This window comes from Vipera ursinii (assembly GCF_947247035.1).
Source record: "Vipera ursinii genome assembly, chromosome: 3".
Lineage (NCBI taxonomy): Eukaryota > Metazoa > Chordata > Lepidosauria > Squamata > Viperidae > Vipera > Vipera ursinii.
Window position 1 is genome coordinate 134,637,786 of NC_139516.1, and position 15,510 is coordinate 134,653,295.

Here is a 15,510-nt window from a genome sequence, read left to right on the forward strand (position 1 = left end):
TATTTTAGTGGCTTGCTCTGTCAGTGTTGGTGGGGATGAATCTACCCAGCAAGCTAACAGTAAACAGCCCAATCAAAGAACCTCTATGATCACCCCACTGACAGGGCAAACTCCATTCCTTGCTAACACTGATGATGTTACCTAGCTTGGGTAATGAAATGTCTGCAAGAAAATAACTAAGCTCAGAGGGCACCAATCCTGAGCTACAACCAACCCATTTCAACCCTGAGCTATAAATATTCTCCTTTATGTAACTTCCCAGAATCTTTGAAATAGTCATTACTAATCATTTTTTATGGTATGAAACCTTTGTTTAATCTTTTTCACCTAGCTTCAGATTAGGAAACAACAATTTCTTAAGTAAATCCATATCAAAATTTAATTGCTACCCAATTAGTACCTAGATCTGAATTAAGTTATGGTTATTGTAACATTTTTCTCCTATACTTTAAGAGAATTTAAGCTATTTTGAATATGACATGCAGCTGAAGAATAATGTGAGTACCATTTTCTGACAAGGCAGAAATCCTTAATTAAGAACAATAACTACAACACCTGTTTCTGGCTCCACAGAGAAATATGGCTGGCCCTGGAGTATGCTGTAGATAATTCTGGCACTATTTCCATACGAAGGGTCATCAGCATCAGTGGCTGTGACTTGAACAACAGAAGTACCTAGAATAATGGAAATGGAAATTAATTAGTATTATGTCAAAACCAATGCCCTTTCTTTTAAACTGTTGCTCTATTAATGAAAACATTTATCAACATTATATTTTGACCAGAGAGCTGAGGGGCCTACAGATAATTATATCTTCACTGCAATAAGAATGTAAACACCTCAGCATTAGATATTCATGAGATTCATGCTGCTTACTAAAAGCTGCAGTTCTTTTTTTCTCCCTTTTATTTTTTTCATCATATTCGTGGCTTTCCCAAATCATATTCTGGAATGTTCAAAATTACATACATTTCACTGAAAGTCTGTCTGTCTGTCTCACCCTCTCTCCCCCTCCCTTCATTTTTCCTCCAGTCAGTCCTTTTGAGACAGAGAAAATAATAATAATAATAAAGGTATCCCCTTTTCAGAAAATTTCCAGAAAGTTGATAGCTGAGGCACCATTTTTAGTGACAGGCTATATTTCCTATAATTTCTCAAAAAATAAAATAAAAAACACCATTATTTCAGCATGTCATTTCTGTGTTGCTTCCAACATTTAGGTCTCAAAACCCTGAGAACATCTCCAGAAGGTTCATACCATACTGTATACTGTATGTTTCTTTTGGACACATTATCAACTGGCAGGGTGGGAATGTTTCAGGGAAAAAGTAAATGCTAGTGTTTCTCTAGCAGTTCTGTGACTTCAATAATATTTAGTTGACAAGGATCTTTGGCTGCCTTTCACCAGCAATATGAATGCTGCTTCTTGAGGCAAGGATGTTTTCCTCATATATTATGTAAAATAATATACGTATTGTTAGTTCTTGATGGATACTTGGGTGATACCAACACATACTTATCTAAAGCCTTTAAAAAAAGGCCAGGGAATGTAATGCACATGAAGTATTTATTTTCCTTGAAGAAATGTTGGCAGCTCCTGCCTCTGAACTAGTTATGTACTTTTGAAATGGTTTCTATTCTAACATTTTCTGTAATTACAAAATAACAGTCATGAGAACAGAGAGTATATCATTTCAAAGATGGCTGGGAGATAATATCAACCTGTCCTAAATCACTAGTGAGGAAAAGGCCTTAAAAGCTTGCAAGCTTCTAATTTTATGTTCCACCTTGCTTATTGAATGGCTGCCCGCTTCTGTTTTAAAAGAGAAGGAATAGAATGGTGGAGAAAACTTCTTCAGAAATGCTGTTATTCAGAAGATACAACTACACACCTGCAAACATTATTCAAAGAGGTATCTCACACAAGCAATGCAGTGGTAGGTAATTTGAAGGTGTTTGAGGTTAGGAGATATTTCTCCTGGATTATTTTGTGAATAAGTCAAATTAGTTTAAATGTGTAGAAGAAACTTGCTAGCAATCCTGGAAGGAAATTAAGCAAGAAAGCAAGAAATTAAGCAAATACCTCTTTTCTTTCCTACTTTGGCATGCATCTTTTTGAAAGACAAAAACCAGCCAGAGCTGGTAGCCATCATTAAATCTTATGCCAACCTTGTCTATTCATTTCTTAAACTCTGGCAATTTAGTAACAATGGGAAAAAAAAACTCCTAGAAAATCTTTGCCGCCGCCGTACAATTTAATCCATCAGAGATAAATGCCTGATAATTAAAGCAGGAGATTGGTTTCAACTGTTTAATAAAATTGTAAGAAATAATTTGGTCAGTTTTAAAGGCACAGTGAATTCTCCCCTGTAGCTTTCTTGCCTTCCATTTCCCCATGCTAATCACTTGGAAGACTAATCCATGCTGATCAATTTGAATACATTAAGAGCCTTCCTTTCTATTTCATCTCTATCTTTAGCCATTTTAGAAACTGCACAGCCTTCAAAGACTTCTGAGTTAAATTTAAGTGAAACTCCTGACTCAGCCTTCCAGCAGTACCTTGCTTATTATATTTTTGCATATTATACTTACTTTTCTAGAGAATTATTTCATTTTTGCCTGCCAGCCATGCTTTTATCCCTGCCAGTGTGCACTGCTCTCAGCCCCTATCCAAAGCATTCAAGAATTTCAGAAGGAATTTCCAAACTGCGTAGTACTATTTTCCGTTAACTTTTTTTTTTGCAGCCGAGGAGCTTTATCTAAACTCATCAAGGAACCAACTTTCAAGAAACTATCATTCTTGGTTTTGATAATTAGGATATTCTGTATAATACTGTATATAATATTACGTTCCACTGCTTAATTGTTGTCACTGTTATGAAGAACAATTAGCCAGTGTGTTAAACACAAAAATAGTCACAAATTGAAATTCACTCTGTTTGTGTTACAAATAGAAAAGAAGTTTATTAGACTTCACAACAAAGTCTAAAAAGTAACGGTTTGCAAAGGTGGTGGATTCAGGAAGGCAAACAATGTAGCCAAACACTGAACCACACCCCAAATTCCAAAATCACATATTATTATACATCCTATCACGATGCCCCATTCCCTCCTCCAAGGCCCCATTGGCTTAGGCTTTGGAGGTTACAATCTATCAGAAGCGCCTAAACACAATACATTATCTCTGCCCCTGTTTGCTTACATTATACTAATAAGATCCCTCCCCTACTATCAATTCTAGAGGAGAGATGTCTCCCATGTTCTACACCTGCCAGGGGTACCAGGCACCAGAAGGTACTTAAAAACAATTCCTAGATAGTGACTCACATTTGGGCCCCATAGTAACTCCTGTTCTCCCCCTCCCTCCACTTGAGGCCTGTATTTTTCCCCATATTCTACTCAAGCATCTACTCAAGCAATTGATTATAAAATGATTATTATAAAATATAAAATATGATTACATGATAATACTAAAAGCATATATATTTTTATTTTTAAACTTCCTCACTACTTCCAGTTAGTTTCCACAAGTGGAACAGCTTGCCTTCAAAAGTTGTAGATGCTTCATCATTTAAGAAAAGACTGGACAACCATCTGTCTGAAATGGCGTAGGGTCTTTTGCTTGAGCAAGGGGTTGGACTAGAAGACCTTGAGGGTCCGTTCCAGCTCTGTTCTGATTGAAGTAATATTGCTCTAAGAAAAGCAAGATTCAATAGGTTTCTCTTTCCTTCTTTCTTGAAATTTAGAAAACCCTTGGTGAGATTTATTTATCTTATCTCTCTTCAAACTTTTGTGGCCCTTGAATGTTAGAAAAATTCCTCCACTCTTCTAGGTACATAGAGCTAAGCCCCACTAAGTACACAATTTGTTTTCCTTACTTGAGTCATCTGAAGTGGGACATGTGGGACTCAGATGTGATCTTTTACTATGTGGCATTGTTAAATAAGTACTTTGATTCCCACCAAAATGCATTAAAAGTTTTATTTAATGGAAATTAACTTTGGGGAGTGGCGAGGAACATTATAGTAGAGGGGAACATGATTTAGTGAGTTAGTGCGACCAGTGTGAAAATGTCAGGTTCCAAAAACCAAGAAACATACAGAGTTACTTCTAAGCAGTTTCCTTTATTGTTCCTTACCTATAAATAGATAGAATCTTACCCAACTAAAGGAAACTATTCACATCATTAAAAATATACTCTGAGAACTTCTAGGGAGGATCAGTTTTTCCTTCTTCTTCCCAATCAAACTTCTCTGATCTTTGCTGCCTTATTTCTCTGAAATCCACTTCTTCCTGGGAATCCAGACCACATTACACCACAGTAACAGTTGCTATTTCATAAGCTAGGACCAAGAAGATCCATATTTAAGTCTACTCTTGGACGTAAAAGCTTCATGAATGATGTTAGGTCACACTGTCTCTTACAACAAACTACCTCTAAGGTTAATGGCTGTGAGGAAAGATAATTGTTTATTCTGCCTGAAGTTCTGGAAAAAAGTTAAGATATAAATTTAACAAATGAATAAAATGTTAGTAAAATATAATTAAAAGTCAGATATCTCTGCAAGCATTGTCTTGTAACTAGAAGCAAGATTGTCTTTGGAGATTCTCAGCCATCCAGGTCATGACTGTCTCAAAGGTGCTTTTTCAAAAAGCAACTGGACTTTGTTTTTTCCTTCAGTTCTGAAGATGCAAAATGTCTTCCTCAAGGAAAAAAAAACACAAACAAACCGAAAACTGAAGAAATAAATGGATGAGAAATAAAATGTCTTCCTCAAGAAAAACGAAGTCCAGTTGCCTTCTGAAAAAGTACCTTTGAGACAATAGAAGATTGTTTGTCTGTTTGTCTATCTATCTCTAATCTATCTATGCTGCAGCACGACCTATATTTCCCAGGTTGATGACTTTATCTTAGCAGCCAAAATATAAGTGAACTACTTTATGATTATGTATAGTTTTGCCATTCTGGGATGCTCTCTCAATTTCATTCTTCTGATACCAAAGCATTTTTGCTGATTTACCCTCCATGCAATAATATCTATACTACACACACACACACACACACACACACACACACACACACACACACACACACACACACAGAGTATGATGAAGAAACAATAGTAACAGTATTATGCAATAAAACCTCTAGGACAAATGATGGTAAGATGAAGGACGCCTTGTTAAGAAGTGTAACGGATCTAGAAGCGAAAAAGATGCCACATCATACTAATGATAGAGTCAATGAGAAAACCGCGGAGGAAGGAAATGGAAGCTGCTAAAAATACCATGCTTTACTTCTGAAAGCAAAGACAAAGGGAATGCTGGCTCCAAATGTTAGCAGGATACCTTCTGCAGACTGCCTGTGGACTCAGAGATAGATCATACCTGTGTGAATTTTGCCCTGATATTTCTGAGACAGGAGGTAGAAAAGATTAAAAGCTCAAAGCTCAACAAGGAAGGATGTCAGCAATCAGCAATGCTGAAAAAAAAACATGGCTTGAGTAATTCAAAAGATGAGCTATTAAATCCTGAAAATCCAAGGTTGTAAAAGTTTGGTAGAGAAAGCCATAGAACAAATAGGCTAGGAGGCAGAAATGGAATGAATATTGTGAAGTAGCAACCATGGATAAGATAGCAGCTGCAGATCAAGAAAAAATGCTTTAATCTTATTAAAATGACAAAAACAAATAAACAAACTAACAGACTCAAAAAGAGATATGTGTAAATGTGCATATGCACACACAAACAGTGAAAACTGTTGCTGCAAGAGGAAAAAAAATGTTATTGAGGAGGGGGCTTTGAAAACTAAAGCTTAAACTAGAGCCTCTAGATCTTTTAATCTGCCAACCTTCTGGGATAATCACTGATTGTTTCGTACACAGCGGATTTATATTTAGGACATATATACTACTTATAGAGTAATGAGGGAGTGAGGGAAAGTTAAACAGCTGGTGCTATAGGATCTTATAAACTGAAGTTCTTGTGAAATCCCTTAGAATATACATAAACAAAAAACAAGATATAAAATGTGTATCTTCTTCTCTTATATAAAAGCAAAATGAATCTTTTTTAACGGGGCTTTTGTCCTCCAGAGACAGCATTAGGATGCCATGTCATTGACACATTTTCATATTCATTTGTGTTACCAGTCACAGTGAGTCAGAGTGAATGAACAAGCAATTCCTGGCTGCTTGAAACAGTGCTTTATATGGCTAGATATTTGTGGGAAGGATCTTCTCTCACCAAGCAGATCCACAGACATAGTTAATTAATTGCTTGTGTTTTTCTACTTTTCCCTGCTTGTGAGCAGCAACCTCCCCTTAAACCCAAGGTGAATTCAACCATGTAAGGAATGAACACCATTTCCCAGAACAGTGTTCCATTCTACAGATGATTCTTCATGTTGTTTGTGCTCTCCTATGTTTAAAGTTAGTCCATCTATCCAGTGGTGAGATTCAAATATGTGAACAACTGGTTCTCTGTGTGGATGCCACTTCCAGAAGTCCATTTTGGGCCTGGGCAGCAAAAAAATAGGTACTGGTTCTGCCGAAGTGGTGTGAACTGGCTGAATCCCACCACTGCATCTATCCATCTGTCCATCCATCTGTTCATTCAATAACATTTTTCCTTATAATCTTAACTTCCATGTACAGTACTTCTCAGCTTTATAATTATAGTGGGAACAGCTTACTTCTCAGGGTTTCCCCTCCTCCATTCATATATTCTTTTTTTGCCTACCAACAATGCCCCCCCTCCTTCTTTTAAAATCATTCTGGAGAGTGGTAAAGGATGAGAGAAATATATGCATTTTTGAGGAGAGACTGAACATGTTTGCCTCTAACAGCATTAGGTAATGATTGCCAATTCTTTATATGCAGTCTAATAAAATGGGGACAACTGTGAGAAAATAATACATCTTTTCTTTAATTGGTGTGGAAGAGAAAAAGGAAACACAGGGACAGACTTCTCCCCTCATCTTTTCTAACAAACAAGGCAGGACGTAGCCAGACATCTATTATTAATGACGTTCCACTTCAAACTGAAATGTGGACAAAGAATAAAGTACAGGTTGATTAATAGCAAGATTTGAGAATTTATCATCAAAGCTGAGATTAAAGAATTAGAGGAACTTGGGAGTTTGCACTTCAAAGATATCAAAAGATATTTAAAAACATGGCGTAAGTGATGGATTTAGGTGTGGAAATAAGCAGTTTCAAGTTACTAATCTACAATAAAGCCCTGTGGATATCTTTGGCAATTTCCTTTCTTTCTCTTGCTGTAACAAGTTACAACATGAGTACGTCTAGCTGAAAGAATTATGTGAAAGTTTACAGACTGAAAGAGGTTGAAGACACTTTATACAGAAATAATAATAAAAGTAGAAATAATGCACACAGAGACACATCTCATAATACAGAATGTCTGAATCCCTCTACAATCTTAATTCAAAGTCTGATTACAAGGTAACTTTGATCTATTGAACTATGGAATATTTTCCCTTAACATTTTAGTCCCAATGTATTTTTTTTTCTGATTTAGCCAAGATGGGTAAACCTGCACAGCTTGAATTTCATACTGTAGGTAATCCTTGATTTATAACAGTTCATTTAGCAACCATTTGAAGTTACAACTGAATTGAAAAAGTGACTTATGACTATTTTTCACACTTATGACCACTGCAGCATTCCCACATGATCAAAATTCAGATGCTTGGCAGCTGACTCATATTTATGACAGATGCAGTGTCCCCAAGTCACGCAATTCCCTTTTGCGACCTTATGACAAGTAAAGTCAATGGAGAAGCCAGCCTTACTTAATAACCATGTTACTAACTTAACAACTGTGGTGATTCACTTAAGAATTGTAGCAAGATAGGTTACAAAATGGGGCAAAACTCACTTAACAAATGTCTCACTTAGCAACAGAAATTTTGGGCTCAATTGTGGTCGAGGCCCACCTGTACATAGCTTGCATTATTTTAGGCAAACCTTCACTAGCAAGTAGCTTATTATTTTATAGTTAGTATATAATTCATTACATTTGCAAATAGAGAAAGAACGATGGGTTACTTTCTGCCATAAATAACAATTTTATTTCACAGCAGTCTTATATATATCTGCTTCAAAATAAACCTCGATGACTTGAAATGCATTTCTAAAGACTGCATACTAGTTTAAAAACATTTTTGTTTTGCAACTTTTTTTTGACTTTACATATGTTGTCCTGCCAGTCATATGACCATATTGGTTAAAATATTCCAGTCCTTATTTAACAGATTAGACTTTGGATACCATCCAATTTTATAACTAAGGACAAAATACCAATTATTGTTACAAGCATCTCCACCGGAGCCAAAGTGGAGTGGAGTGCATAAGAAAGGTTGGAATAACTACATTATTTCTGACAGAGGATGAGGTTATTAGTTGCTTATTGCATCATGCATGAAGCCAGTATCCTCAGAGGCTCCTTCCCTATCCTTTGCTAGCTTTCCTGATTCATTTTTACCTTCTGCCTAAGTGATGAGGCATAGATATAAAGCAGTGTTTTATTATTTGGTTTAAGCTGAATAATATGTGTGTGTGAGAGATTCATTCTATAATCACAGCTATTTTCACATCAATTTCTTAGTCTGGAATTGCTCTTTTTTGGTAATTTTCTTTTTGGGGAAAAAACAAGTGTTATTGTATTATATTCAATAGTTTTACCATTTTTCAGTTCTGAAATATGCGGCATATCACAGGCACACACATTTATAGCATTGTATGTGTGACAGAGCTTACAATATTGCTGTTTAGAAACTAAACAGAGCTTATAAGGCCTTTCAGTAGGTTTTATTCTCTTACTGACTTCTAGCTGCTTAATTAGTTTCTGTTCAAGAGTAATATAGTAATAGTAATTAAATCTTAATTAAAGCAAAATCTCCTTCAGGTTGAGCTTGACTTTTAGTGACTTAATACAATTTTCTTGGCAAGAATATAAAAGTGATATGCCACAGCCTTTATAGGGGATATTTTGTGACTTCTCAGTGTATCCTACAGCTTGGGAAATCTCCCATCCAAGTACAAAGCAGATACGAACGTTCTTAGCTTCTGATCCCAGACAAGGTCACCCAAGGGCTGGAAAATCTTAATTGCTCAATACTAAATTACTTTCAGAATAGGGTTAAAGTTTAATTAATTGTGCATTATCATTTTTAATAAAAGGATTTCAGTGAGAGTAACTGCTAATTAATGGACTTTCTTGAGGATGAAAGGATAATTGAAGAAGTTGAAGAGAAGTAATGAAATAATGTTAAGGTTGATGGTGTTCCTTCTAATTAAAGTTGAAAAGTAGGACTAAATTCTGAGTAAATATAAAATTATCTTGGCTAAACAATGCAAAGCATTTCAGATTTGAAATATCGTAATCTCAAAGGGGCCTGTTTTTAGCATGAAACATTTGTTCTGAACATGAGATGGGATATCCTATGTTCAAAATGATCTGTTGGGCTTTCTGAAGTATATGTGGAGTCATTTTAATGCCAGAACCACCTAATAAGGCTGGCTAATAATAATAATAATAATAATAATAATAATAATAATAATAATAATAATAATAATAATAATAACAACAACAACAACAACAACAACAACAACAACAACAGTGATCCACGGTTTTAAGGTTTACAGGATCAGTGGAGCTCAAAATCTTTTAAATATATAAACTGCTAATCTTGGCAATCAGAAAGATTGCTGCCGGATTACAGATAATAATAATATTTAAGAATCATGTGGAGCCAAAGTTTTAATCTGGCTTTCTTCTGGTGTAGAAAATCAATCACAGATGCCAGTTATTTGGTTGACGTTGGCCTTCATACCTATTGAATTCTTCCTAAGAAGTTAGGACAGGGGTGTCAAACTGCAGGCCCATGGGCCGGTTGCATCATGTGGAGGCTGCGCCTTCCCCAGCTCCTGCAATGTGAAAAAAGTCACAATACATCGCAACACGTCATGTGATGCGGCGAGTTTGACACCCGTGACCTGGGATGTTGTATGTATTAGCATTACATACGTAATTGCCACATTAAGTATCCATGCTTTCCTCTTTTCAACCACACAAATCTGGTGTATTATGAGCCAAGACTTTATCAGTTTGTATTTGGAAATTCCACAGTATTTTTCATGCTTCCAGCCACCTAGAGTTGTTGGATATGAGATGGACGGCAAATAAATTTCCTAATAAATAAATAAAACTTAACCTTCCCATTTTCTACTACTTTTTCAACTCTATGTTCCCACCAATTTTTCTTTACTGGGATGTGATCATTTTTACATATGTTCCAGTTAAAAGTTAAGTTTGCCAGCTGTGTTATGTCATTGTTTATAATCGGTTTGTGCAATCTTCATGCACAAGCTGACTATGTGATCTACTGTTTCTTCGGCTTTGTACAATTTACACTTTGAAACATTTGATGTTTTTTTAAAAAAAAATTCTCTCCTTGATTACACTAGTTTGAATTACTTGTTTTTATGCAGCCAAAACCAAGAGTTCAGTTCCTTTCTTTTTTTAATGTTCAGCCAGATTTTTATCTTTATCCACTTTCCCCCTGATCTTTTGTAGAAATTGACCACATAGTGCTATTTCCCTTGCCAGATTCAGTTTGGGGTTTTAGTACCTTATTTTGATATTCAATTTTTGTTTCCATACATTTATTAACTTCCAATTTTTAATTACATCAATCAATGCTTGGTTTTGGCTGTCTTTTACATAATCAGCCAATGCATGCTTTTCTTTAACAATCAATCAATCAGAATATAGCTGAAAGGCACCTTGGAGGTTTTCTAGTCCAACCCCCGGCTCAAGCAGGAAACCCTATACCATTTCAGACAAGTGACTGTCCAGTCTCTTCCTAAAAACGTTCAGTGTTGAAGCACCCACAAAGGCAAAAGCTGTTCCACTGGTTAATTGTCCTCACTGTTAGGAAGCGTCTCCTTAATTCCAGGTTGCTTCTCTCTTTTTGTGCTTGATCCGAAGTACCGTATTTTCCGCCGTATAAGACGACTGGGCGTATAAGACGACCCCCAACTTTTGAGATGATTTTCAAGATTTTTTGTCTTATACGCCAGAAAATCAGCGAGCCCGGGAAGGCACGCCCTCCCCTCTCACTGTGGAGGAAGCAGGGCAGGCTGGCTTCTGGCGGGAGCCGGCAGGGCAGTCCTGCGCAAGCCCGCGCTCCCCGGCTCCTAAGGAGTCCTCGGGGAGCCATGGCAGGCACCTCACACTCTTCCCTCTTGAGGCAGCATCGGCGGAGCCGTCAGGCGTCAGCCGTCAGGGCAGTCCTGCGCACGCACGCGCTCCCCGGCTGTTAAGGAGCACTCCTTAGCAGCCGGGGAGTGCGCGCGTGTGCAGGACTGCCCTGCCGGCTCCCGCCCAACGCTCTTCCCTCTTGAGGCAGCATCGCTCCCCAGCTCCTAAGGAGTCCTCGGGGATGCTGCCTCAAGAGGGAAGAGCGTCGGGCGGGAGCCGGCAGGGCAGTCCTGCACACGCGCGCACTCCCCGGCTGCTAAGGAGCGCTCCTTAGCAGCCAGGGAGTGTGCTCGTGTGCAGGACTGCCCGACGCCGGACAGCTCCGCCGATGCTGCCTCAAGAGGGAAGAGCGTGAGGCGCCTGTCATGGCTCCCCGAGGACTCCTTAGGAGCCGGGGAGCGCGCGCGTGCGCAGGACTGCCCTGCCGCCTCCCACCAGACGCCAGCCTGCCCTGCTTCCTCCACAGTGAGAGGGGAGGGCGTGCCTTTCCGGGCTCGCTGACTTGCAGCCAAGCCGGAGCCAAAAAGGGCTTTTCCTTCCACCCACCCTTTGGAATAGACGCAAGAGCTCCTGGGGTCTGGCGTTTGCAAGGGGGAGGGGAAGGGGCTGAGAGGCTCTTGGGGGTGGGAAGGGAGAGTCACGTTGGAGGGGGGACTGGACTAAGGAGGCTTGAAGTGGCTTTGCAAGAACGGGGGCGCTCGATTGATTTATGTACTATTTTCCGGCGTATAAGACGACCCCCCCAACTTTTGAGATGATTTTCATGGGTTAAAAAGTCGTCTTATACGCCGGAAAATACGGTAAACCTCTGCCTCCAGTTTTGCGGAATAGATATAATCCAAATATCACTACAGAAATGTCATGCATACTGAACAGTTATGTGTTCTCTTGTTTTGTATAGCATCTCAGAGATATGGCCCCAGGAATTGATGGCTTTGATGGTATTTCCACCATTCAATTTTGTCTTTAGCACTTTTTTCACTCTTTGGATATATTTTTCACTGATCATATTTTTAACTTGTCCACGCTTTTTTTTTGTCTCCAACAGTAAAATGCCTAGATACAGCAGTCTTCATCCTTATGGCTGCTGATGGTTTGCCACTCTGTATTTCAATTCCATTATTCCTTGTGATTTTACTCTTCTTTCTTGCTACAGAGGAACATTTTTCTTATTTAAATTCCACTTCTATATTGGTATTAACAATTCTTGGAGTATTTTTCAGTGGCAAGATTTTTATTTCTGATTTTTCACAAAGCTTCAGATCATCCACATAAAGCAAATCTAGATTTTATTAGATTTTGTTGCTGTTTGACAGTCAAGATTTTTTTCTTCAAAAATCATTGAAAGTGGGATTGTGGCAATGTCAAATAATAAATGTGATAATAAGCACCCTGCAAGATGACTCTCCTAATGTTGATAAGCCCATAATATTCTATTGTTTTTAACTGACAGTTGTTTCTAAACTGATGAATCAATGTGGTAATGAATCAAACACCTTTTTATAATCAATGCAGACTATATGTACATTTATTGATCACAAGCTGATTTTTTGTGCCTCTGCTTTTCTTTATATTTCCTTTCAGTTTTCTTGGGTAGCTGTTATTTTCTTCTAAATAACCTTGGATATTTCCTGCTATTATGCTTGAAAATAACTTAAAATATTAAAAATAAGCATGTTATTGACCTATAGTTTCCTGGTGCTCTAAACCCATTCAACATTTTTATTAAGAGTCTTTTCCAAAACTGGATTGTTTCCTTTTTGTTTGGTTTTCCATTTTCAGAATATCTATTGTCATTTATATTTTGGTCTCCTCTGATCTCACAGAAATATGTAGCTGATTTTGCACAAAACAAATGATTTGGGCCTCACAGGATTCAATTTTTCTAGCTATTGCTATCATTTATTGCTTTATAATTTCCATCCTTCTTCAATTTCCTGCTGCTTAGCCAATGTTTTATATTAGGCTTTTATTGATCCTTTAGTTTTCACTCTTTAACACTTTTTTAAGTACTTGTATCTGATCTTAATTTCTTTATCATGGCAGTATGAACCCCCATTTTGGGACTGAGCTTTTGGTTTTTAAATTTCAATACCCAGTTCTTATGTAAAGTCGCTATTCTACTCTGTGTGATTGATAGAGGTTAATTTAGTCTTGCAAGAGTCTTATTCACATCCTTCTTTATAGGTGCAGGTCTTTTGTGAGCACAACTTTCAATGCTAGCAATCTTTGCCTACTGATAGATCCTCATATTATGGTTTAGCCAGGTGTTTAAACTGGATTTGGTATTTTTATCTGCCTATCAATTTCTTTCCAAGGATCTGGGATAGGCAGATGTTGCTTGATGGTGTTAAAGATATTGTCCAAATATCTTTTGAAATTGAATGAGGGTGACTTTATCAATGCTAAAATAATATATAGCTTTCCTGATATTAATATTATCATTATTTGTTCACAACAACATGAAGCCAAAGCTGTTATTTCTTTAGCTGATTTTGGCCTTATATACACTGAGTTCTTCCCAAGAACCTAGGATGTCATAACGTATTTGTGTAATAAATGCATGGATCCAAGCAGTGTGGCCTTTTACAAGTGACAGATGAAAATATTGTCAATGCACAAGTTTTCTACATGCCGTCCAAGGCTTTTGGGTATGGCACCTAGTGTGATGATAATTTGGGATTACCACAGCCAGATTATGAAATAATATTACTGTTTTATAAGCTATTGGTAAAAAGGCTAATTTGAGATGTTAATGCTATTCCTTTTTACATCAAATATATTATAACATGCAACCCAACCAGGAAAAAAAAACAGAAAAAACCTTTATCATGTTATTTAGTAAATTATATAATCTGATCACATGAAATGACCTTTGGAGAACCTGTTAGTCCTTCCAACTAGCTAAATTTACAGTTAGATCCACCAATTCTTTTGTTTTCCATTTCTGAATGGTATAACTTACCAACCACTGACATTTCAGGAACACTTGCTATATAAATTTCTTCTGGAAATGTTGGCTCATTGTCATTGATGTCATGGATTTTGATGACAAACTCTGATTCAGGTTCCACTGGTTGGAGAGTTCTCCGGTTAATAGCCTGGGCACGCAAGGTATAGAAAGCTTTCTCTTCTCTGTCAATTCTTCTTGTGGCATGAATGTCTCCTGTTCTCTCATCAATAACAAAAAGAGTGCCAGCCCCGTCTCCTGACAAGATGTACTTGAGAGATCCGTCTCCTTTGTCCTGGTCTGAGTGAAGCTAGAGGAGAAAAAAGGGAGAGTAAGAAAGGAGAGAAATACAGAGCTGTGTAAACATAGTAACAACAATATTAATGTTCCAGTTAGTTACAAAGTATTAAATTCCACATGACTGTAGAAAATATGAACTGACAAAATCTATTCCAACTCACAGAGACTGTAATGTGTTTCAGTATAGTAAATGTAGCAGAAGCAGGTATAGCATACTTCTCATTACCAGAACGCTCTTAATACAAAAGAATAAACTTGATAATTTAGCTTTGGTGGCAGATTTTAGTTTTTCTAGCAACACCTGTTCTGCAAAGCAGAACATTTGTGTCACAAATCTTACAAGAATTTTATGCTAATGCTGACCTTTTCTTTCTTGAAAATGAATCTATTAAACATTCACAACCTGCTGTGTTGGTTGTAAATTCTCTAAGCAGATAAAGGACATGACAGGATACATATTAATTAAGAATATCATATCTTCTTGAGCTGCTGGTGCACTTAAAAAAATCTCAAAGCTCCATATTTATTAAAGAAAAAATTACATGGAGGATCCTCAGAAATTTGTTGGTAAACTGCAATCCCCTAATATATTATTTCTGAAATCTAACGGAATATGGGATGAAATCACTTTAGACATGGAACATTTTTGATCTGAAAAAAGATTAGAGACTTTGATTTATTCTAACAGATCTGCCTCTTGAAGAAGTAAATCTAATTAGTATTAATGTAACTTAACCTAATGGTCAATTTTTGGAGTGTATGGGTATGGGTCATACTGGTTTTGAGGCTGTCACAGAAGCCGTATAGGAACAGATGTTTCATGGAAAACCCCCACTTAGTGTTAGGCAGATATCATTTTATTCTCTCAGGTTATTCTTTGTGTTTGTTTATAACTTCTGAAACATTTTTGTTCTTTATTTATAATCTCTCTCTCTCTATGCATACGTACTGAACATATAGATATACGTGC

At 37.2% G+C, this 15,510-nt stretch overlaps 1 protein-coding gene across 1 annotated transcript in view; it reads right to left on the reverse strand.

The window, feature by feature from the left end:
• CDH10 (cadherin 10) overlaps window positions 1-15,510 on the reverse strand; it is a gene marked incomplete at its 5' end in the record, with an annotated part of 98,588 nt that overhangs the window by 30,894 nt on the left and 52,184 nt on the right. The window contains 2 exons of the mRNA XM_083358091.1: window positions 556-675; window positions 14,256-14,550. Of these exons, the coding sequence (XP_083214217.1) occupies window positions 556-675; window positions 14,256-14,550 (415 nt within the window). The remainder of the gene's footprint in view (window positions 1-555; window positions 676-14,255; window positions 14,551-15,510) is intronic.